The sequence below is a fragment of the Anguilla anguilla genome, chromosome 5 (assembly GCF_013347855.1).
Source record: "Anguilla anguilla isolate fAngAng1 chromosome 5, fAngAng1.pri, whole genome shotgun sequence".
Classification (NCBI taxonomy): Eukaryota; Metazoa; Chordata; class Actinopteri; order Anguilliformes; family Anguillidae; genus Anguilla; species Anguilla anguilla.
The window spans coordinates 4773322-4796365 of NC_049205.1; the positions used below are offsets into that span (position 1 = coordinate 4773322).

General features: G+C 44.5%; 1 protein-coding gene and 1 long non-coding RNA gene across 6 annotated transcripts; one reads left to right on the top strand and one right to left on the bottom strand.

Moving 5' to 3' along the window:
• Window positions 1-92: 92 nt before the first annotated feature.
• On the bottom strand, window positions 93-2506 carry LOC118226686. Its single transcript, XR_004765083.1, has 2 exons — window positions 2372-2506; window positions 93-1287 (listed from the first exon to the last, which is right to left on the bottom strand). It is a non-coding gene; the product is annotated as an uncharacterized LOC118226686 (long non-coding RNA).
• letm1 (leucine zipper-EF-hand containing transmembrane protein 1) lies at window positions 2047-22796 on the top strand. 5 transcript variants are annotated; one of them, XM_035416454.1, is made up of 16 exons: window positions 8136-8153; window positions 10523-10658; window positions 11685-11742; window positions 12278-12758; window positions 12973-13116; window positions 13429-13566; window positions 14077-14280; window positions 14554-14673; window positions 14963-15094; window positions 15437-15616; window positions 15764-15919; window positions 16817-16951; window positions 17139-17332; window positions 17664-17684; window positions 18474-18612; window positions 18990-22796. In XM_035416454.1, exons 2-16 carry the CDS (start codon window positions 10532-10534, stop codon window positions 19134-19136), a joined length of 2376 nt encoding a protein of 791 aa, XP_035272345.1. In that variant the 5' UTR covers window positions 8136-8153; window positions 10523-10531; the 3' UTR covers window positions 19137-22796. The 5 variants fall into 5 exon arrangements, with proteins under 5 accessions (XP_035272347.1, XP_035272348.1, XP_035272345.1 ...); XM_035416456.1 differs by lacking the exons at window positions 8136-8153; window positions 10523-10658 and adding an exon at window positions 2047-2782 and having other exon boundaries at window positions 18456-18612; XM_035416453.1 differs by lacking the exon at window positions 8136-8153 and having other exon boundaries at window positions 10517-10658; window positions 18456-18612.
• The last annotated feature ends 248 nt before the right edge of the window (window positions 22797-23044 follow it).

Consider the following 23044-nt stretch of genomic DNA (forward strand, 5'->3'; position numbering starts at 1 on the left):
ATGAGGTTTTTACTGAGGATGTTTGGTTACCAATATGGCGTGTAGTCCAGTCAGCTTAAACCAGGAAGCAAAGGTACACATTAACCAGTAGCAATAGCGATGATAGTATTTATTAAGATCTGTGAGACGCAGTGTGCCCCAAAGTTGAGTGTTAAAATCTTTAAACCAAAATAAAAGCAGTCGGGTGAAATTCTGGATTAATCTGCTCCACTTCCTCGCTTGCTGTCTCCGTACGTTTAGATGGGCCTTTTCTGAACTTCACATTTTTATACCTTTTTCAGTTACTGCGAACTGCAAGCAGATTTTTTCACTACATGTTAACCTGACTACCGGGAACAGTTATACGTCATTATTGTGTCTCAATCCTTGGATTTTAGGTCTGAATAACAAATTCTAGCACTAGTTTTGTGTTTGAAATCATGAATAAAAATGGCTCTGCTCAAGGCAAAGTTGAGGTTTACGCAGTCCTGAATTAATGAGCTCATGAAAGAGATCTAGGAAAGAACAAAAAAAAGATTTACAAGATTGTACACTGCCTCCCATGAATTGAACCTTTTACAAACATAATGTCTTTACATGGTATGCAGGAGTTGTTGGACACCATTATTTTTGTGAAGATATTTGCAGCCATTGATTTTGTTTGTTTCATTTGTTAACCTATATTTCAAACCCTCTTAACACCAAAAGGGTGATACAGGATATCATAATCATTCCATCACACACAGGGGTGTCTAGTCTTACCTGACGTGGGTCGGTGTGGGTGCAGGTGATTTGAATGGGGTGTTTTCGTACTGGGCAAGAAGACCCTGCACCCAAACTGGTTATTTTTGGTTAAGATCAGATACTCTTGGTTTAGACTCACACCTCCTAGCTCTTCATCGTTGTGTCTATAATTGATCATCTTCCTTTGCACCAATCAGAGGTAAGGAGTCAATGTGAACACCTACATGACAGAAATGCAAGCTGAACGTTTTCGCCATCGTTTTAAGTGAAAATGGAAAGTATACAACAACAAAAAAAGGTATGAAATCTGGGTGCAACTGCAATTATTTTTGCTTTGCTGCTGCACTTAATGAAGGACCAAGGAGGAGATGTGGTGATTTGGGAAGAGGGAGCTGAGAGGCTCTTGACTTTCGAAGGGAAAAGGACGCCCCTCTTCATCTACAGGGGGTGGGAGTGACGGAGGCTTTCGTTGTCCGTTTCGGAACGGCCGTACTGCGTCCCAACCCGTTCCCGTCCTCGTTCGCCACAAGACTCAACCACAGAATGCTGCCGTTGCCCAAATCGCTGTGAAAATGCAGTGAATGTTCTGGGTTAAAACCAACTGGCCATAACGTTTGGCCTGGACATTAGTTTCACGGCTCTGCAGGTTGTGTTCAATTTTTTTTTTTTTCTCTATTAACACTGCAGTTCAGCAATTCATTTTCCATACTGTATATCACTTCGTTTCACTGACACTTTCAGCTATTTTTATTCCACTGATTTTTATGCAATCTGATTTCACCTATCACCTATGATTCACCGATTTGACAAAAAAAAAAAAGTTATTAGAGGGAATCATTTGTCATTTAGCATACAACACAAAATCAGCTGGTTTTACTGATTAACCACTATGAGATGTGAATATGGGACATTAATTCTTTATAGCATACATAATTCACATATTGTGTAAATTCTAAACAGCAAGTAAGTGTGGTTGCAATTGTAGTTTAAACAAAAAACAGCATACAAACGGTTCCTCTGAGTTTGAAAAGCCCTATCTTAAACAAATTTGCAAAAAAAATAAATAAATCTTTCCCTTTTTAGCCAGAAGAACTTGCTTTTAATTTCAGGGAAGAGGGGTTCGTCGTAGAGTTAGACTTCCTACTTACCTGGAAATAAACAAGCGCATAGAAGTAATAATCCTTTCTTAAAACCATAGAAATTTCACAGTGAGCAGCATATGAGCATCAACTATAGCAAACTGCAGAAATGATAAACCAATTGCTTTCAGACTGTAACCGAATCGAGTACCAATAATGTGTTAGCATCTAGGGTGAGGAGGCGGGTCTGCAAGGCGCTCATCTGGGTGCATTTGAGGACAGAAACCTTACATGCCCGCGACACCCTCCATTTCCACGACACACATAAGGACCATTAGTTTCAGCTGAATGTCGGTGGTTTGACGGCTCAATGTTCACCGACAGTAGTTGCTTAGCTCTGCGTTAACACTGCGCTAATCTCCGATGGTTTTAGATTAGTCAGTTTCGCCGTCCTAATTATTAGTGCGAGGTTGCCATACATAGAAAATCCGTTAAGCTAAATGAAACTACTGTCGCGCTAGCGGGCGTCTCGCAATCATTTTCTTTTCAGATTCTTATTTGATCCCCACCTTTGAGATTAATTAGGGGCCAGATGATGAGCCGTTCATGGTCTGATCGTTGGTTGAAAATGCAGCGACAGGGACAGGGCCGCTTTTATGAGCTCGCTGCCCTGTTTTGAAATCTGTCCAGCGAGGAAGGCGGAAACGAGCGCAGGGTTAGCAGGGAGCGCATCAACGCCACCACCGGCGATAGGACATGGAGCAAGAACTTCAATCACTAGCTTTCTAATTAGCCACAGTCACATTAAACCGGCCCTGGCTGTTCTTTTTATTGTTTGACTGATTTTAGCCAAGTCAACTAACTGCTGGCCGCACAGATTTTAAACCCTGACAAATTCAGAATGGCGTTAATCCTGTTTACGAGATCGCGGTATCCATTGATTAAAACATCCCGGTCGTTAAACAAGGATTTTCGAAAAGGTAGGTTGGTTGTTTTTTATTTCACATTAGCAAGCACGATGGTAAATTTGCCAGTTAATTCGCGGTGTTTGACTAGTTAACCAACAGTTAACTGTCTAGATATTTAACACGGTAAGAGCCTGCTATTGCTGTTAAATAAATATATTATGTGGCTAACCTTAACGTTTTAACGTTATAATTACGTTTATGCTGACTAGTGATGCCTGCTGTTAAATTGTTAGATCTAATTGCTAGCTGTGGACAAAGCCTTTACTGCTGGTACTATATCGATACTGAAACAAAGTTGGCCTCATGTTACCTTCTCTTGCAACTGTGTAAGTGCGACGGTTGACTTGCGGAATGACTTTGCTATTAAAATCATCCATCATAAACATGCGTGTTTAGCTAGTGTGCTGACCACAAATTGGTTTGGTTATCTAGTTCGTTATACTAGCCTGTTGCCCATAGCGAATATTGTTTGACCTTCGCGCTGCCGTGTGAACTTGCTGGCGAGCCCGTTGGCAGCAACGTTAGACTACGCACTTTAATAACGGACAAACATATGCATGCACCTGATAGCATACTAGTCAAACCTACCAACCAGCAAAATAACGTTAAAGCTAAGTTAGTGCCTAAAGTGCCCAAGTTAATAGTGACTGTACGACGGCACTTCGTGACTGCCGACCGGCCGGCGAGTGAAGTGCTGATGGCTAGGTAACGATAGCTAGCTAGTGTTAAGTTACCTGTTTCGTGCCGGTGATTTTTTTTAAACAGATGGGACAACATTAGTAATGTAATTTGAATGATTGTTTTTATGGTGCTGTGTAGATGGACAAAACTCGATTCTATTTAAGTTTCATGCTGACATCCCAAAATCTGTTTATGAAGTGGGGTCACTCACATGTTTTCGGTGCGAACTAGGGCAGCTAGCCTACCGCTAACCAACCAGCTGGGGCATGTACAGGCAGACGTGTGTTTTTCATGTTTAGCGAGCTAGACGGTAACCAACCATTATGTCGGCACCACACGCGTGTTACGTTAGCTCGCTAGCCAACATTTTGATGTAACAAGAGCTTCTGGAAAGTTGTGGTATCGTGTCTGAATCCTGGTTTTTGTTGCTCGTCTTTCACACGAGTCTTTTCCACATCTGTAAAGTATCATAGCTACGCTTAAAATAAATGTTTGAGTCATGCCGAGCCTTCATTTTAGATGAACAGAGCGAATGCGAGAACCCTGGCGTGACGTCATAGTTCCCGTAACTACACCGGTGCCTTTGTACTTGCGTATCAACCATGAAGTGCCTCAGACCGTGCTATTAGATATTGTAACAATATCGATCCAAATAGTGCACAATTCATAACGAAAAGACTGTCTTCTGACTTACTCGGATTGCGTTGTTGGACATAAAATCAGTTTCAGACCTCTGTGTGCAAAGGGGGTGCTTCCAATCCCGTTCCAATATATCAGCTCTTTATAATTATATTTTGCAAAAGATACGTGTCAAAGGAAATAAGAATTGGGCATGGAACATAACTGTTTTTTGTGTGTTTTCAGTCCACTACAATTGGTAGTGACACTGAGCATGCTAGCACCAGTGTCATTGTATTACATTACTGTAAATGCTTCTAGATGGTCTTTGTTCCATTTCCAGCACCCTCTCCTAAATTATCAATAGGACGGATGACACTGTCTTTACTTTGCCACACTTGCTGTACATTGAAATTATTGCTTTCCCAACAGCACTGTTGCAGGTTATATCTAATAAAAGCAGACTTTGCCCACGCATCAGAATCTTCTCCATTTTGTGTGCTTTCTGAATGAATAGGGTTGTGTGGGCCTGTGTTTCTGCAATGTAGGTTTTCATTGAGTTTAAGCTGCACCCATCCAGGTATGCCTTGAATGTGTTTGATGGTGTTCTTATTTTTCAGATAGGACGAGTCTGCACTGCTGATGCTTTCTCTCAGTTAGCCCTTGGATTGGACAGGCCTAGGGGGTGTGGTTAGTCTCTCTGTGTTCAGATTGGACAGTCTTGGGAGCTGGGGGTACTCTGTGTTGGATGTGGGCCTAGGCTGTAAACTGCGTTGGCGTCTTTCAGTATTTAGATGCCACCGGCCTGCTCTGTGGCTGTATAAATCCCTCTCCTCCATATAAAAAATGACGTCGCTCAAAACGCTCTGTTGTCCTTTCAGTACCTCTCTCAGGGAAACATAGAACAAGGCAAGGTGCAGAAAATGAATTCCATCATGTTTTTTGACGGTGTTGTAATGATATTTCCCCTCATTGCATGGAGGGTGGAAATCGGAGCTTTATAAGGAATAACGGACAGTTTTTATGAATGAACGTGACCACTGGGTACGACACTGTCACGATGCACAGATTCCTGGCTGTATTCTGTGACGCACGAGCTGTAGGGTGAATACTCGGCTCTTGGAGAGGTTGTCTGAGGACACCGGCCCAGCTGATATTGGGCCTCGCTGGCTGCGGCTTTCCTTGCAGTGACTCTGCACTCGCTCAAAATGGAGGAAGCAGAAATGAAACGTATAAACCTTCTTTTTTTTTTCTCTCTCTCAGGCTCTGTACGTTATATTTTTGCTTATATCGAGTGCAGAATTACAAGTAGTCTGTGGTAAGCGTCAGCCTGTGCTCTTTATTAATTGTTTTTCTGTTTTTGTTCTATTTATGTACTGTAGCAGTCTATTTCTGTGCTCCCAGAAACCAGCCAGTATTTGCACAAACACAGTCAAAGATCATGTCTCCAGGTGGTGAGATGCCCTGCTATCAGATCATGCTGTGGATTAGTTTAGAGTTAATCCCAGGGAGATGGCACAGCAGGTCATTGTTGGTTTGTTGGCTCGTTGTTGTACTTTTCTTTTTTGATACAAGCACTGTGCCTTTAATGATGAAATGGGTTTTGCACAATTAAATTTGTTTCTCAAAATGATGAAAATGACCTGAAATTCTCTGTTGTGTTGCAATGAGGAAAGGATTGCTCACACTTTTGAGGTACCAGTGAAAATGAACTGGCTGCCAATAGGTGGGAATTATTTGAATTCGGTGAAAATAATTCAGTTTTTGAAGTAAGGATCCATTTAAAGGGAAAGATGTAGGCCTATATCTCACCTGTTTCAATCCCACAATCCTCCGGTGGGGAGTGATTGGTTGTCTCTCCAAAGGCTCTGTGTATTGGCTTGTCTGAAGCTGAACATGCGCACTCACAGGTACACATAAGGAAGCTGTGCAGTGTTTCAGAGCTGGAAAATGAATGAGTTTATGATGATAATTTTAGCTACTTAGGGCTATTTCTTGGTGCAGTAGGTCTGCTAAAATAACAGGAAGCACACTGGGCAATAGGACTCAAGTGGAATGTCATTCAGGAAGCAGTTCTACTTCTGGAGTGTATTGGTGCTTTGGTCTGGTTTGTCTCGGATGCTCTTCTATGAATTTGTGCTCCCGACTAATTCATTACATTAAAGGCATTAAGCAGATGCTCTTATCCTGAGCGACTTAAAGAACTCTTTATTTTTAACATAGCATTTAAATAGCATCTACTTATACTGCTGGATATATACTGAAGCAATGCAAGTTAAGTACCTTGCACAAGGATACAATGGCAGTGGGAATTCCTACCTGGGAATTGAACCTATGACCTTTAGGTTACAAGACCCGCTGCTTACCTGTTCTACTACATTGCCGCGCTAATCCCAGTTTTCCACGTAAAAATGCCAGGTTACAGTCCGATCCATGGAGAACCTTCTAGCTTTTAATTTGTTTTTTAAATAGGTGGACTGTTTTGACTGTTATGCACAAGTGGGGCTGCTGGTGTCCTAAAAGCCCTGTTACCCATGAGGCTGTTGGGGAGACTGGGAGGGATTTGGCGTTCACTGTTGACCTCGGACGGCAGCAGGGGGTTTGTTTTTATTTTTGCTTTCACCTTAAATTCAGACACCGGTGCAGACCCAGATAACCATGTGAGGCGAGGTCATTGGTTGGTGTTATAATTTATCAGTTCAGTCCTGGAAGCCTGGCCTATTGAGGCCTGAGCGTCTGATAATCTGCACACTTTGTGGTTCTCCAAGGACAAGCGTCCGTACGACTGGATTAGAGCATTATGCTTTCCTTGAAGGCTTCTGGGGGATACTGAGACAGATTAGGGCTTGGTGGAGTCCTAGCAGGCATCTAGCCGAGGCCCAGAGTTGACGGACAGAGGGGCCATCACGTGGGAGGAGGACCTGCAGCAGGAACCTCTGGATCAGCGGTGACCAACCCTGTTCCTGGAGATTTACCTTTCTGTACTCCACCCCTAAGGAAGCACACCTCATGCAACAGCTAGAGCAGGGCTGCCCCACCCAGTTCCTGGAGATCTACCGTCCTGTAGGTTTTCGCTCCACCCCAAACAAAGCACTCCTCATTCAACAGCTTGAGCAGGGCTGTTCCTGGAGATCAGCTTTCCTGTACTCCCCCCCCCCCCCCCCCTCCCAAACATAGCACACCTCATTCAACAGCTAGAGCAGTGCTGCCCTGCCCTGTTCCTGGAGATCTACCTTCCTGTAGGTTTTCATCCAAACCCTAACAAAGCACACCTCATCCAATAGCTAGATGGTAGCCTATATCTCCAGGAACAGCGTTGGGCAGCCCTGCTCTAGCTGTAGAATGAGATGTGCTTCCTTACGTTTGAAATGAAAACCTACTGGTCGGTAGATTTCCAGGAACAGGGCAGGGCAGAGCTGCTTTAGCTGTTGAGTGAGGGGTGCTTTGTTAGGGTTGCAGTGAAAACCTACAGGACGGTAGATCTCCGGGAACAGGGATGGCTTCCACTGCTCTGGATCATCTCTGCTTTTCCCAGGTGGAAGATGCTTAAAATTCTATTGATGAACTTACTCAATTTGATCACTACCCATTTATTAATTTCTGTAAGTCAATAAGAAATCTCATAAAATTAATTTGGAAACTTAAGGATGAGCGATATTTTTAAACCCAGAGGAATAAAATTCAATCATAAAATGACATTAAGCACTGAAAAAGAGAAACTTAATTTGATAGCCCTTGGGATGGGGATTCGGGGTTCACACTGTGTAGAATTGTACTATGACCTTGAACAGTGTATCGGTTTGACACTTGGGACCCTGAGCAGTATACTGGAGATACTTGTATGACCTCTGTCCTCTGTGGCCTAAGACAGTGTGTCTGTGTGACCAGTCTGTACTGAGTGGTGGCTTGGCATGATTGGAATGGACACCATGCCCTGACATGAAATGGGCAGGTCTGAGGACGGTGCCCGGGCATGTGAAACTGGCACAGCCACGTTACAACTGAGGAAAGGTAACCGCAGATTCACCCTCACCGTTAAAGCCACGTCTCCTGTTTCTTCCTCCTGCAGTTCCTCAGCCAATCCCTGTAGCAGCCAATAATGTAATAACTGCCAATAACGTAATAACTGCCAATAACGTAATAATTTTTCCGTTCTTAATGTAATAAAAGCCGATAATGTAATAACTGACCAATAATGTAATACATTTTCTGAACCAATAACGTAATAACTTTTTGCATATAATGTAATAAGTTATTACATTATTGGCTGGGTATTACATTATTAGCTGGGTTTTTAAATAAATCATAAAAAATGTAATAACAGGAGCCGATAATGTAATAATATACTTATATCGCTTTAAGTTTTATTTATTGGCTATAAAGTGTCACACTTCTATGACACTTACCCTTGCTTCCTCTTTCAAATAGCTGCTCAAAAACCTGACCACACGCGTGCGCACGCACGCACACACACACACCTACTCTCTCTCTAGGAATTATGACTATTTATTTGTTTGTGGTGCTTGGTTAGACTTATCTCCAGCCCTGCCTTCTACTCCTTAACCATTTGAGTACCAAATGAAGTGCGAGCACATATGTTTGCAAACAATATAATATGAAATCTATACCTCTTTGAAGATGCTTTGTCCACGAATACAAAGACCACCATTTATTTTCATGAAAAATGTCATCTTTAATTAAATGTATTTAAATAACTTTTTCAACCAAACTGTTTCAACCACACTATTATAGCTATTCAGCACTATCTCTCTCTCTATGTATATATACCAAACCTGACTCCTGAAAGGTTACATGAAAATGTATTACCAAATCAGAATCCTTGCCCTATTGAAATCCCTGGCTATTTGAATACAGTCTTGACAAGCTCAACAAAGAGTCTAAAACCGAAGCAAATGATATCTATAGTTCATTCTTTTTTATTTTTGCCATTTTCTCCAATTTTAGTCGTTATACCAATTCTCTGTGTGTATCACGGTCCTAGTCGATGCGCTATCCTCTGTTGGTCTGGGGAGGGTGTAGACTACCACATGCCTCTGATACATGTAGAGTCGCCAACTGCTTCTTTTCACCTGACAGAGAGGCAGAGGTGGGAGTAAGTCACACTTGTGCAAGTCACAAGCAAGTCTCAAGTCTTAACCTTCAAGTCTCAAGCAAGTCCCATGTCACTGTGTTTAGACTCAAGCAAGTCAAGTCTAGTCACCATGAAAGAAGTGCTTAAAACAAGAGAGAAAGGGACACAATGGCAAGCCATGTCATAAGAAAACTGCACCTGTTCGTGAGTTAGTTAGTTTCTACAACTAGGGATGGGCATGGTTCGGATTTTATCAATACCAATACCACTATTGATACTGCTTATCAATACCAATACTTATCGGTACTCTTATCGATACTTCCTAATTTGGTGTGCAAAAGACATGTTTTTAAAATAATTATCAGTACTACTTTTATATTAGTTTGGGCAAAAAATATTTAACAAAGTAGTTCTGTTGATAAAATGATACATATTGTTTTCTGAGACAAAACATGATGCTGGGACCAATGGTATAGATACTGTAAATGTAATATGTATCAAGAGAATGTTTAGTTCTTTAAAAAAAGGGACGGTAAACCATCCTTTATTATTATGATAAAACTGAAAGATGTGTTACCAAAGTTATCTTTGTAGGTCATGTTATATACTATATTTTACAGTTTAGAATTTTGCATTAAGAGGTTGAAAGTTGAGCACAAGGGATAATAGTGAAGAAGAAGTTATTTAAATACACTTGATTAAAGATTATATTTTTCATGGAAAGAAGTGGTGGTCTTTTTTATTTGAGAACACAGCATCTTCAAAGAGGTATAGATTTCATATTATACAACATAAGAGTAATTGTCTGTGTTTGCAAACATGCGTGCTCCCACTTAATTTGGTACTCAAATGGCAAAGGAGTATAAGGCAGGGCTGGAGATAAGTCCAACCATCAAGTTACACAAACAATTAATTCCTAGAGAGAGAGAGAGAGTAGGTGTGTGTGTGTGTGTGTTTTCTCAGAGTTAGGACTAAGATTCAGGGGTCAGGATTGGCCTGGTTTTTGAGCAGCTATTTGAAAGAAGCAACAGTAAGGGCCTAAGTGTTATGGAAGTCTGACACTTGATAATAAATAAAACTTATACATAGTGATACAAGTATATTATTACATTATCGGCTCCTATTATTACATTTTTAATGATTTTTATTAACCCAGCTAATAATGTAATAACCAATCAATAATCTAATAACTTATTACATTATGTGCAAAAAGTTATTACGTTATTGGTTCAGAAATTTTATTACATTATTGGTCAGTTATTACATTATCGGCTTTTATTACATTAAGAACGGGAAAATTATTACGTTATTGGCAGTTATTACGTTATTGGCAGTTATTACATTATTGGCTGCTACAATCCCCTTTCGGGATGGTGCTCTCCGACTTCCTTGTGCAGCCAATCCCCTGCACGGCCTGCTCACAGGACCTGCGGGGCAGAGGGCATGCGTGCATGCGGGTGGCACGTTCACGTGCTGTCGCAGGGGTTAACGTCCAAAGTGCGAAAGTGCCTAATCGCGGTGATTCTGAAGTGTTTTTGCCAGTGTGGCCTGTGGGGGTGGAGGGGGGGGGCAGGTTAATGTGTGTGTATCTAGGAGAGATATGTGTGTGGGGGACAGAGGGGGGGGGGGGGTTAGGCTACCTTGTGTTCATTGGGAATAAAGTGATTTTAATAATTAATGTTTGGAGGAAACCATGCTGCCTCTGAGATGTGAGGATTTGAGGATCCTACGTTCTTATTTTAAATGAGTGTGTAGCTGTTAAAAAGACATTATACGTGTTGCAACTTGAAATATGAGTGCCATCATTCTTACTGCTGCGTAAAAGGTGTCATTCGCGTTTCTAAATTAAGTGAAATGGTGATTTATGATTTCTGCATTCCGTTGTGTAATGTGAAAGGGAGTGTATTTTTCCTGTGTAAACTCTCTTGTGTAACCACCTGAGAAAAGGTGTGGTCAGTGCTTTTACACTGTAGTTCTTAAAAAATATGAAATAAGGGAGAACTGGTAGAGATCATCTACATTGCATGTTATGGCTTGAAATGATGTGGCTTAACAGGGCTTCCAGTGGCCGTGTTTCATAAAGCAGTGGTTGCATTTTAGTCAGGGTTTCCACAATGGTGCCGCGGTCGTCATGGGACTTCCCGGGTTTCTATGTAATCCCCGGGCTCTGTTTGATTGCTGTCGCTACGGTAACGCTGGCACGTCACCTCGCTGTCCCGACATACGGGCTCACCCAAAAATCTTTTTTCGTTTACCTGACACTGGCGTGGATGCATAGAGAGGAAGCCACAGTTGTTGACAAAATATTTAGATTTGGAAACTGAAACTTTGATTTGGAATCTGTTACAAGGTTCTGCTGAGTGACTTTAAAAAGCAACGTTGCAGTGCGCCACATCCGATGTGCGTTCTGTTTTGAGATGTTGGTGAATGTGCAGAAGGGTTTTGCCTTAAGATTGTGTGCCCCTCCGTTATGATGATGTCAGGCTCAGTACAGTGACCCCCCCCCCCCCTTTTCCTTCTCAGGGAAAGCGCAGGATGGGGTCTGTTTCAGCTGCATAGCCCTCAGACTCTCAAGCCAAAGGTAAGCAGTAAGCTCCTCGCACTCCACCACAGCCACAACACCAGCCACTCAATCCTGATGCACGCAGACGTGGTGACAGGGACCAGGAATTATGGCAGACATTTTTGTTTTGTTTTTTTAATTTAATTGTATTTGATTGTAGGTTATCCTTTTTCTTGTTTTTTTTTGTTTGTGGACAGCAGTTTTGACTTGGTGGTCATTAAGGGGTACTTCACGAAGCGGGATTATTGAGTTAGCTGGGTAATGGCTGTGTAAAACCCGGAACAGCTGGGTGTTTAAAAAAAAAAAAAAAAAAAAAAAAAAAAAAATTCCAGTCCATGTTCCAGATCTGTGAGGGTTGTGGGTTTTATCTCGGTGCGGTTATCCAGCTAACTCAGTAACCCTGCTTTGTGAAACAGGGCCCTGGTCTATTTTAGACCAGGTGGTTTGTGCTGTAATGGAGGTCTGTGGTGTAATGGAGGTCTGTGGTATAACGGAGGTCTGTGCTGTAATGGAGGTCTGTGGTGTAACGGAGGTCTATGCTGTTCTGCCTCAGGTCCGTAGAGCTCAGTGGATGCAGCTACGTCTCTGTGCTGTCCTTCAGTCCGTCCGCGTACGCTAAAGACAAACATGGCCGCACGCGCTGGGCCTCCGGGTCACACAGACTGTACAGCGGCGTGGCGGTCACGCCCCCCGGGTGTCGGGGCGTGGCGGGGGGCGTGGCGGGGGGCATGCCCGCGGGCGCGCCACCCGTCCGGTGGTGGCACAGCACCGGCCGGCTGCGGGACGACTCGAAGGTGGAGAAGTCGCTCCTGTCCCTGAAGGAGAAGAACAAGAAGCTGGAGGAGGGGGGGCCGGTGTACAGCCCCGTGGTGGACGCCACGCTCGCCCGACGGACCATCGGCCAGCGCGTCGCCGACGAGATCCGCCACTACTACCACGGCTTCCGCCTGCTGTGGATCGACACCACCATCGCCGGGCGCATGCTCTGGAGGGTCCTCCACGGCCACGCCCTGTCCCGGCGCGAGCGGAGACAGGTGAGCCCGCCCCCCTGCGTGCGTCGTCACGGCAACGGTCACAGTCGCGCTTAAGGCCCTTTCCTTAACACCCGGACTAAACCAAAGACTCGTTCTCACTTGGCTGAATTGCTCAGCAATGGTGTACGACTGATGCAACAGCACCCCCTTGTGGTTAACCTGAGTGGCTGGTTTCACCGCATGACCCTGCGGTTTCCCCCCGTTTCCCCTGCAGTTCCTGAGGACGTGCGCGGACGTGTTCCGCTTGCTGCCCTTCCTGGTCTTCATCATCGTGCCCTTCATGGAGTTCCTGCTTCCTGTGGCGCTGAAGCTCTTCCCAAATATGCTGCCCTCCACCTTTGAGACTCAGTCCAAAAAGGTACCAGCTGCATGCAGTAAATATCAGCGGGTCAGGACCCTCTAGTGGGTGAAGAGAGTCATTGAAGGGAGTTGCTGGATGAACATTTTAGATAATACAGATTTGAACACATTTCAGATTTGGCTTGGTAACAGTTTAAATCTGAAATCTGATTCTGTTCTGTGTACATCTGTTCTGTGTAACCCTATTTTGTTTCTGTGTAGCTGTGTTCTATCTCTGTGTAACTCTGTTTTGTCTCTGCGTAGCTGTGTTTAGACTGTGTAACCCTGTTCAGTCTCTATCTGGCTCTTATTTTGTCTCTGCCCGTTGCAGGCGGAGCGGTTGAAAAAGGAGCTGAGGGTGAAGCTGGAGATGGCGAAGTTCCTGCAGGACACGGTGGAGGAGATCGCCCTGCGCAACAAAGCCGTCAAGGGCAACGTGACCGAGGAGTTCTCCACCTTCTTCCAGAAGGTAATTCGGTGCTCCGCTTTTACGAGAGTCTTCCTCCTGAGTCCGCCGAGCTTTGGGCGTGGCCCGGGTGAGGGAGGTGAGCTTCTGAGAGCCGTACCTGGGAGGTGAGCGAAGGTGATCGCTTCAGAAACCTCAGCCAGACACTGTGCTTCAGTGTAGTCCAGCTTGACAGGGCTCCAAGAGGATAATTACAGTGTCTGCAGAGAGCAGCTGTATTGGGTGGTAATTCTCTTCTGGAATGTCACTCAGCTCTTCCGCTAACCTCAGTTTACCTCCAGTGCCGTCCACCTCAACGGCTGCCGAGTTTCAGTACATCGTAAACGCTGTCCTGATGAGTGTTGTGTGAGCTTGTCCACTGCGTTTGGTTTAGCCCGAGGCTTGTGTTGTGAAAATATTTTGCTTCTTTATCTGAGATTTGTGCCGACCAAGTAAATGTAATCGCAGGTAAATTTGTGGAGGGTTTCTCAGACGCGTCTCCGTTACCCCCCGCCCCCCCCCCCCCCCCTTCAGATTCGGGACTCGGGCGAGCGGCCCAGTAACGAGCAGATCATCCGCTTCTCCAAGCTGTTCGAGGACGAGCTGACGCTGGACAACCTGACGCGGCCGCAGCTGGTGGCGCTCTGCAAGCTGCTGGAGCTGCAGTCCATCGGGACCAACAACTTCCTGCGCTTCCAGCTCATCATGAAGCTGAGAGCCATCCGCGCAGATGACAAGGTCAGGCTCTGCAGAGTGCTCTGGGCCCCATCCAGAGGGAGGGGGAGAGGGAGCGAGAGGGAGGGAGGGAGGGAGGGTGGGGGGTGGGTGGGTGTGATCTTGTCCCCACCCAGTGTGCTCTAGTCCCTGCACTGTACTGTGTGCCCTAGACACCACACCTTTCCAAGTGTGCCCTAGGCCCAGTACTATTCTATTCACATGGTACCTGAAAATATATGTCATGTAGCACATTGGATGTTGACTGTGTGTGTGTGTGTGTGTGTGCGCGCGCAGCTGATCGCAGAGGAAGGTGTGGACAGTCTGAACGTGACGGAGGTGCAGGCCGCCTGTCGGGTCCGCGGAATGCGTTCTCTGGGTGTGACTGAGGAAAGGTTGCGGGAGCAGCTGAAACAGGTGAACACTGACCTCCACACACAGGCTCAATGTCCTTAATACCTTTTTACCTGGTTTCCCCTGTTTGTGTTCCTGTTAAAACACTATAAAGCCGTATGGTGTTTGTTAAAGCTAGAACTTATGGTGATTATTTTATTTAATATTTTTTGAAAAAAGCTGATGCTACCTTGCAGTGGTATTGCATCATATCTGAAATGTTATGCAGGGGAGTATTGTGTGGAAAGGGGCCCCCCCCTCCCCAGTATGCAGCTGTGTGTGTCTGTGTCTGAGGCTCTCTGTCTCCCCCCAGTGGCTGGAGCTGCACCTGAACCAGCACATTCCCACCTCTCTGCTGCTGCTCTCCCGAGCCATGTTCCTACCGGACACCCTGTCCCCCGCAGACCAGCTGAAGACCACGCTGCAGACCCTGCCGGAGATCGTGGTACGTATCCGCCGCTCTCTTCACCATTACGTGGCCCCGCACTTACCCGAACCTTTGCGCTAATTCTGTAGTTTTGTAGTTATCAAAAGCTCAAAGTGCTTTTGTAAATCTGCCAGGTGATGTAAACCATGTTCCTGTCGCTGTTCCTGGCCTGTCCTGAAGGACAGGGGACTTTAATCTTGGAACGTTTCATTCACACTTAACATATTTCAGCCAAAACAAATCAAGTTTTTGCCGCTGGGTAGCTCGCTTGGTAAAAGCCGGAGTTAACACTCTCTCTTTGTCTGTCACTCTCTCTCTCTCTCTCTCTCTCTCCCCCCCCCCCCCCCCCCTTCCCCCCAGGCGAAGGAGGCGCAGGTGAAGGTGGCGGAGCTGGAGCTCTCTGCAGTGGACAATAAGACCAAGCTGGAGACCACGCTGCAGGAGGAGGCCGCCATCCAGCAGGAGAACCAGGAGCGAGAGCTGGAGAGGCTGGCTGACGCCGCCGAGAGGGCCAAGGAGGTGCTGCAGGAGGCGCTGCAGGTGAGGAGCCTGCTAAGGGGGTTGTGAGGACATCGTGAGGACATTGTTAGGAGGGTGTGAGGACGTTGTGCTTGGCACATCAACAACTAACAACTTTTTTTTTTGTTGGAGTTGGACTTGACATGGGGTGTGTTCCTGCTCTCACAGACAGGGGCGGAGTCTGCGGTGGACCAGAAGGCCACAGTGGTCAGTGCGAAGAAGCGCCAGGTTGCCATGGACACGGAACAGGACCTGGTCAACGTGGACCTGGCCATCCACTCGGAGACACTGAGAGACACCGCCCCTGTGTTGGAGGGCATTAAGGTAACCTGAGCCTAAAACTTTCAGTTTTGAAGATGAGAACATCAGTTTCCATCTGATCGTGTCTGCTCACTGATTTAATTTTACGTTCTGATTTCAGATCTTCCGTAATTTCCTCTAGTGTATACTTTGCTCGTTTAAACGGACATGGCTCTTTGTCACTAACCGCTTGACTTCCATCCTTATTAAATGCTTGTTTCCTTGCATGCTGAGCAGTTTGAGAAATGGCAGAATTATCTCCGTATTCAGGTGAGATGCAGATCTGCTTTCAGATGGTCTGTTGCGAGCATGCCAGCACGTGATGTGCATGATTACAGAACTTATACATCACATTCTTTTCTGTGTTTTCCTTCATTACAGACTCAAATAACACAATATTATGATCCTGTGTTTGCCAGGACAATGAGCAGAGCCCCATGGGATATCAGGACCTCAAAACTGCATCTGTGATTTTAACTTAAGATGGACAATGATGCTAGTTGGCATTCTAGCTTGAGACAGACACAGTTGCTCCTGAGTTTGCTAGCTTAAAATGGACAAACGAGTGTACCCATTGTTAGAAAGGCGTTGTTTCTAGTGTGAAATGTGAACAGGGCTATTTAGCAAGTGGCAAGCATTTTTTGGCTTTTTATACAGAATAAAATGTGAGTAGGAATGGGAACAGTGGTTTGTGGAAGTAACAGTAATATTGCCCAGGTGCAAGGCCAACCAACTATCATCTGAGTCTGAACACAGAATTTTCTGTTGGAGTCAGAACGACCTCCAGCTGACCTCAGCTGAAGCAGATAATGGGAATGACCTCTGATATTGCTGCAGATATACCTGCAGCTGGGATGGATCGGTGGAATGGAGGCTTGTGTGTGTGGATGGCCTGAACGGTGGCTTTTTCTCCATCCCCAGGGGGAGGAGATCACTAAGGAGGAGATTGACATGCTGAGCGACGCCTGCTCCAAACTGAAGGAGCAGAAGAAGCTGCTGACCTTGGAGAAGGAGGAGCTGGAGGACCTGAAGGACGACGTGAACGAGTACAACGAGGTGCGTGCGCGTGCATGCGCGTGCATGCGAGTGTGTAGGTGTACGTGTGTGTATGTACACGTGAGTGAGAGATACCTGGGTTGGTGTTTCTGCAGCACCTTGACAGGACCGTGTGTATGAGTGTGCCTGTAGGTTTGTGCACCTGGGTGTGTGTGTGTAGCATGCTAAACTGGGGTGGTGCTCGCAGGACGTGGAGGAGATCAAGAAGGAGCTGTCCAAGGCGGGACAGGAGGAGGCGGTCCAGGAGTCCAAAGCCAGCAAGCGCCTCGCCAAGAGGGTCAACCGTATGATCGGGCGCATCGACCACATCATCACCGAGCTGGAGAGGGACAAGACCGTGCTGGACGGGCAGATGGACAGCGGAACCACCCCTCCCATTGGGTAAGAGCGGTTACGCTCACGTCAGACTGCTGCTCTGTTCAGGGAGTGGTTTAATCTATGGTAGTTTGGCCTCAGCTTGGAGGTGGCTTGCAGAGTTGAGTTTCAGAACTCTGCACGAAGAGAACAGGCTTGTTGTTGCTGGTGCATGCTGGGAAGTGCCTGCTGACTGTCTTTAGTGTTCAGTGTTGATGTTCGATGTTCAGTGTTAAAATGGTAAAATGGTGGTGCAGAACTGAGCCTTGGTTTATTGGTAACAGGGCGGCGGGGTCCCAGTCTCTAAAAGCAACATCATTCTGTTCCATAAAGTCTAAATTTTGCCTAAATTTCACAGATTATTCTCTGGCAAATCACGGTAAGAAGTTGAAAATGCATTTTTCTACCCTAATTTTTGGTGCGCAGACTAACTTTCTGTGCTGCAAATTTTCTCTGCTAATTGCAAAGATAAATTGTTTTTATTTGAATATTTATGAACTACTGGCATGGCCTGTTAATTAGGATGTAAGGAACACGGTGATTACTTAATTACTCATGGTCTTATAAGCATATGATATGATACAGGCACAAACTAATTCTTACTGATTTTGCTTTGTCTAAAATCACAGCCTGAAAGCTGCTTACTCAATATTTACATTCATTTACCTTTACAGTTAATTGTAAAGACGAAACCTTACTACATTTGAATGATTATTGTGGAGGTTTTAAATCAAACATTAACCAATCCATGTTTGGCCACTGTAAGAGCATATGGTGTAACACAGGGCTGCCCGACCCTGCTCCTGGAGATCTACCATCCTGTAGGCTTCCATTTCAACCCAGATTTGGCTCTGCTAATTAGCAGCTCAACAAAATCTTTAGCTGTTGAATGCGGTGTGCTTGACCACAGTATCCAATCAGAAGAAAGCCTTTCTGTAAGCATATCCATTCAGAGAAAATACGTTTTCCCAGTAAGAGTGTCCAGTCAGAAAAGAGTTTGACCACAGTGTCCAATCAGACAGTGTTTTTCTGTAGCTGTGTCCAATCGGGGGAGAGTTTTGCAAGCTTGTTATCTCGGACCCCTGCGGGCAAGTTGTCCTCGCCACCATCTTACTGCCTGTCAAACCGAGTAACGGCTTCCTGTACGCAGCATGTACTTCACCTTTAGGGAGAACCTGATCAGCATCACCGAGCTGATCGCGGTCATGCGCCAAATCCAGAACATTCCCGAGCAAAAGCTTCTGGCCATCGCCGACGCGCTGGACGACAACAAGGACGGCAAGATCGACATAGACGACGTCATTAAGGTACGGGCCGACACCGATGCATCGTGGGTAATGCCACGTGAAGTGAATTAAAATTTTGTTTATGTGGCGCAATTTACAGGAGATTTGTAACAACAACAATTTTCAGTAGACCCTGGCATAAACGCTCAGAGCGCAAAGCAGAGGTGACATCGGTTAGAGTGAAAACTCCCTGCAAGGCTTGTAGGAACTAACCTTTATCAGGAGGAACCATACCACACTGTTCATACTCACAGAGCTCACCTGAGGTGGGTTCTAGAGATGTGGCCGTTGTTTGGTTCCCTGTGAGGAATACACTGGGCTCCTTCGCTGTGATTGGACGAGGTCTCATTCGGAGACGCTGTCTAAGGCCCCTGCGTGGCGTTGTGTCTGCCGGGCAGGTGATCGAGCTGATCGACAAGGAGGACATCGACATCTCCACCACCCAAGTGGCGGAAATCATGGTCATGCTGCAGAAGGAGGAGAAGCTGGTGGAGAAGGAGAAGGCCAAGGAGAAGGCGGAGAAAGAGCAGGCCATGAAGAACTGAGCCCCGCCCTCCGGCCACGCCCCCGCCGCGCCACGCCCCCCCCCGCCGCTACCAAGACGCTACCGCTACCAGCTAACTCTTCTTTCTGGAAGCTTCCGGCAAATAGAGGCCATCTGACAGGGGGCTTTGAAAATCATGAACAGATTTTCAGAGCAAGGCTTTCCCTCTGTCAGTTTTACTCTGTAATCAGTAAGCTGTGTGTATGTGTGTGTGTGAGAGAGAATATGAGTGGTCACTAGTATATAATGTGTATATATATACGAGCAAATTATGAACAATTTTCGTTCCACTGGCCAGATATTATTATTATTATTATTATTAGACTGTATATAAACCATGGATCTGGTTAGGTGTGCTACTTGTTATCTAACTGAGGGGAAACATGAGACAGAATTCTACTGAAGTTGAAAGTAACGTCTGAACTCATGAAATTTGCCTTTCATTCGTTAACTTAATCATCCTGAAGAAATGCAATCGCGGCATTTCTCGACTTTGCACACTAAATTCGTTACCGTCATTCCAGAAGTGCAGTACTTCAGTATTTATTTAATTTAGATTTTGTTAGCGTTTTGCTGCCATACTGGTGAACCATGAAATTTTTGATGATCTTGAATGTATTTTTGCGATGCAGAAATCAAATGTTGATGTGGTGTTATATAATCAAACAGGGTTTTATCAAATTAATTTACATTTTTTTTGTCAGGGAAAAAATAATTTGAACAGGATAAAAAAAGAGATGTTTGAAAAGCTTATAGTGGAACACTGCTTTTAAATATATTTTGGTAAGGGACTGCTGTTGTTGAATTGATATACCAAAGGAAAAAGTTTGTTTTATTTTTAAAAATACGAAGAATCCTAGATGCTTGGGGGTTGAAATTGAGAGATGCTTCTTGAGCACTTTCATGTGTTGATGTTGACCGGTTTCTATGACAAGGCCTTGAGCAAAGTGAGGTAACACTATAAGCACCTTATTGGAGAACAGAGAGTTTTTCATACCCTGTAATGACCATTTAACATATTCCCCTTTAAACAATCACTTGAATACTTGTAGTTCCTACACATAAGTTTTCTATTAAGGTTGGTGCTTGTATTATAAGAGTATTCTTACAAATACTTAAATACTTAAACCAGGGAAAATTATTTTACCTTTTAGGACTGTGCTAAGAAATAGTTTAGGAAGGATTCAAGATACATCCTTGTAATTATTATTCCTTGTTATAACACTTTTCTGAAGTGTTCTTGCATGTAAATGCATATTTTCCACAACCTTACAGCATCAAAATTCATGATGGTTATTATTGCTCCCGTACACCAGAAATGCAGTATTTGCTGTACAATGGTTATTTATTTGCCCAGATGACTTAAATCCTTGTTGAAGGGAACTGATTTTCATTGCATAATAGTTCAAATATAAGAAATATTTAACTATCCCAGAAACGTTTCCCCCTTAATCAATAATGAAACGGGGGAAACATCCCTTTAAAAATTTAATAGTTTTTAATACCTCTAATTTTTTTTTTGCGGTTTGGTCATTTTATACAGTGAAAATCTGTATAAAGTGTGTACAAGCAGTGTACATTCACATTGTAAATCCCCCAGTGTTTCCTTAATGCAAGGAAGATTCTTTAAAGTAGAGGCTTGTGATAATTGAGATTCCCCCCCCCCCCCGAAGTGTTTCTTTCAGCAGAAAGTTCTGAATATGGCCTCAGCTCCCACCTTCTGTAAAATAAGAAGGAAGTCCAGCTGTAGGACACTATCATCTCTCATGACCCTGGATTGTGTGTTAAGGAGTGGAGTCCCTGGGCTGTTAAGCCATGCCCAACAGCAGCACGTGCTTTAAACGGTGCTTGAGATGAGAAGCGGTTGGGCTGTTTAAAAGCCGCTCGCATGTATGAACAGTGGGATCCATGCCGCGCGGCCTAGAGACGTGGACAGGCTTTCGTTTGGTCAGTGTAAATGTACGGCAGCACCTTTACAGCGCACAAACCCGCATCTTAAAACATACCTCGGTGTGTACGTCTCCAAACCACTCTGTACAGGCTTTGGCGTTTGTATTTGGGTACCTCTTTTGTTTTGTTCAGTGTTTTTTTTGCAGATCTCAAGGTGAGCACAGCTAGCTAAGACTGCTAACCGCTAGCTCGCATGCTTTTATATGAGCACCTGTAGTGTCTTGTAGATCGGCTTTGTCTTTAGGCGTTAACGATGTGGCTGTAATCGGTGGGTTCACAGCGACCCAGAACAGATTAAAATGTCGGTTGGAAGCTACCCTATGTATAATTGCACTAAGTGAGCTCACGTTCAGACGGTCTGTCTGTGTTAGGGCTTCGGTATGAATGTGGTGTCGAAAGGGCAGGTCTGCGGTGGGGCGGGGCTTAATCGCACCACGCCCCTTTCCAGTCTCAGAGCAGGGAGTGATACATTGCACTGGTTCTCTGCTTTAAAATTGGTACCGTAGCCATGTCCAAATTGGCGTACTTGCTTACTACTGAGTATACAAGTTGCATACTCAATAGGAGGCAAGTGTGTTGAATTGGTCCACTTGCCTACTACTGAGTATACAAGTTGCATACTCAATAAGAGGTAAGTGTGCTGATTCGGACAGGCCCATAATTTAACGCGAGGGAGGGAGGTATGCCTTGAGTAGCCTAGTTCCACTTCTCAAGGCAGATTTGTGTTATGCAGTAAAGCGTATATTGTTATTGATAAATCTTTATATTTGATGAGGTAGTTTTTCTTAACATGTTAATCAGGCTTATTTTTATTTTTACCGGAGAAGTGAGGGTAGAACTATGATTTGTTGCAAGTTACTGGAAGGAGCATCTCTGATGCAGTACTTGACTTCATAGGAAGCCAGACTTCTGTGTCTAGTTTTGTTCACGCGATCGTTTCCCTTTCCTGCAGTTTTGAATGGGGAAATTTAGGCAGCTTGTGTGAACGGAGCTACAGAATTTTAGTCTGGTGTAACATTCTAGAACGATTTTGATTGTTGCCGTGAGACCATGTCTTGCATTAAAAAATATTTAAAAAATAATTTAAAAAATATTTAAAAAATAATAAATAAAAAAAAAGCAAAAAAAGTTAAATACGAGTATACTGTACACACGTCCATTTTGTTTATTCCGAATGTTTTATTTATTCCGTTTTGATTGATCTTAATTTCAGCCTCTGCCTATCATGCTTACTTTCAGCCACTCCCATAGTGCTTTTCATAACCAAAGTTGTATCGAATAGAACGCGCAGCTAGGTTTTCGTTCCGAAAGTTGTAACGTTATCGGAACACTGCTCAGGCAAGCTGCGGAGTGCGGGCCAATGGACAGGGGCGTGGCTGATGCAAGGGGGCGTGGCCAAAACGGTAGCGGGACTGCATCACTGGAAACATAGAACATTTGGTGCGGAGATGACACAGAAGTTTTAACGTTCAGTGTCATGTATTTAACTGACAAAGAAATGAGCGAAAAAACAGACTGGATATTGGCCCACAAGGCTAAGGAGGCTTTGCCATGTTTATATTTTAAAAGCTATTTCAGTCAAGTCTGAACATAAAACTTGAAGCCTTGTTTTGTTGGTGTGATTCATAACTGTATCGCCAGTGCCCACAGTTACCGTCGGCAACTCCCCAGCATTGTGGCTCACTCAATAAAAGTTTGTTTGATCATTTAATCATTTTGTACCTTCAGTTTCTTTTTTTCCCATCAATCAAAATCTCATCACTCCATCATTTTTTCCCATTACTCTTCTAGCCTTGCGTTTTCAACACTCACTGTTGGTTCCCCATACATATTCAGTCCATTATCAGTGTTATGTGAAGCCAGAAGCCATTTTGCCTGTATATTCGTGATCAGTTGGGGGGTCTGACCTTTGTTAGAGAAACCACTTACTCAGTAAGGCCACCCCGTGGCCTACTCTTA

Excerpts from the sequence above, each read along its gene's own strand:
- letm1 (XM_035416453.1), top strand. The coding sequence starts at position 10,532 with ATGGTGCTCTCCGACTTCCTTGTGCAGCCAATCCCCTGCACGGCCTGC. Across the intron at positions 14,281-14,553 it reads CCATCCGCGCAGATGACAAG|CTGATCGCAGAGGAAGGTGT; the intron begins GTCAGGCTCTGC and ends GTGCGCGCGCAG. Across the intron at positions 15,920-16,816 it reads CTGTGTTGGAGGGCATTAAG|GGGGAGGAGATCACTAAGGA; the intron begins GTAACCTGAGCC and ends CTCCATCCCCAG.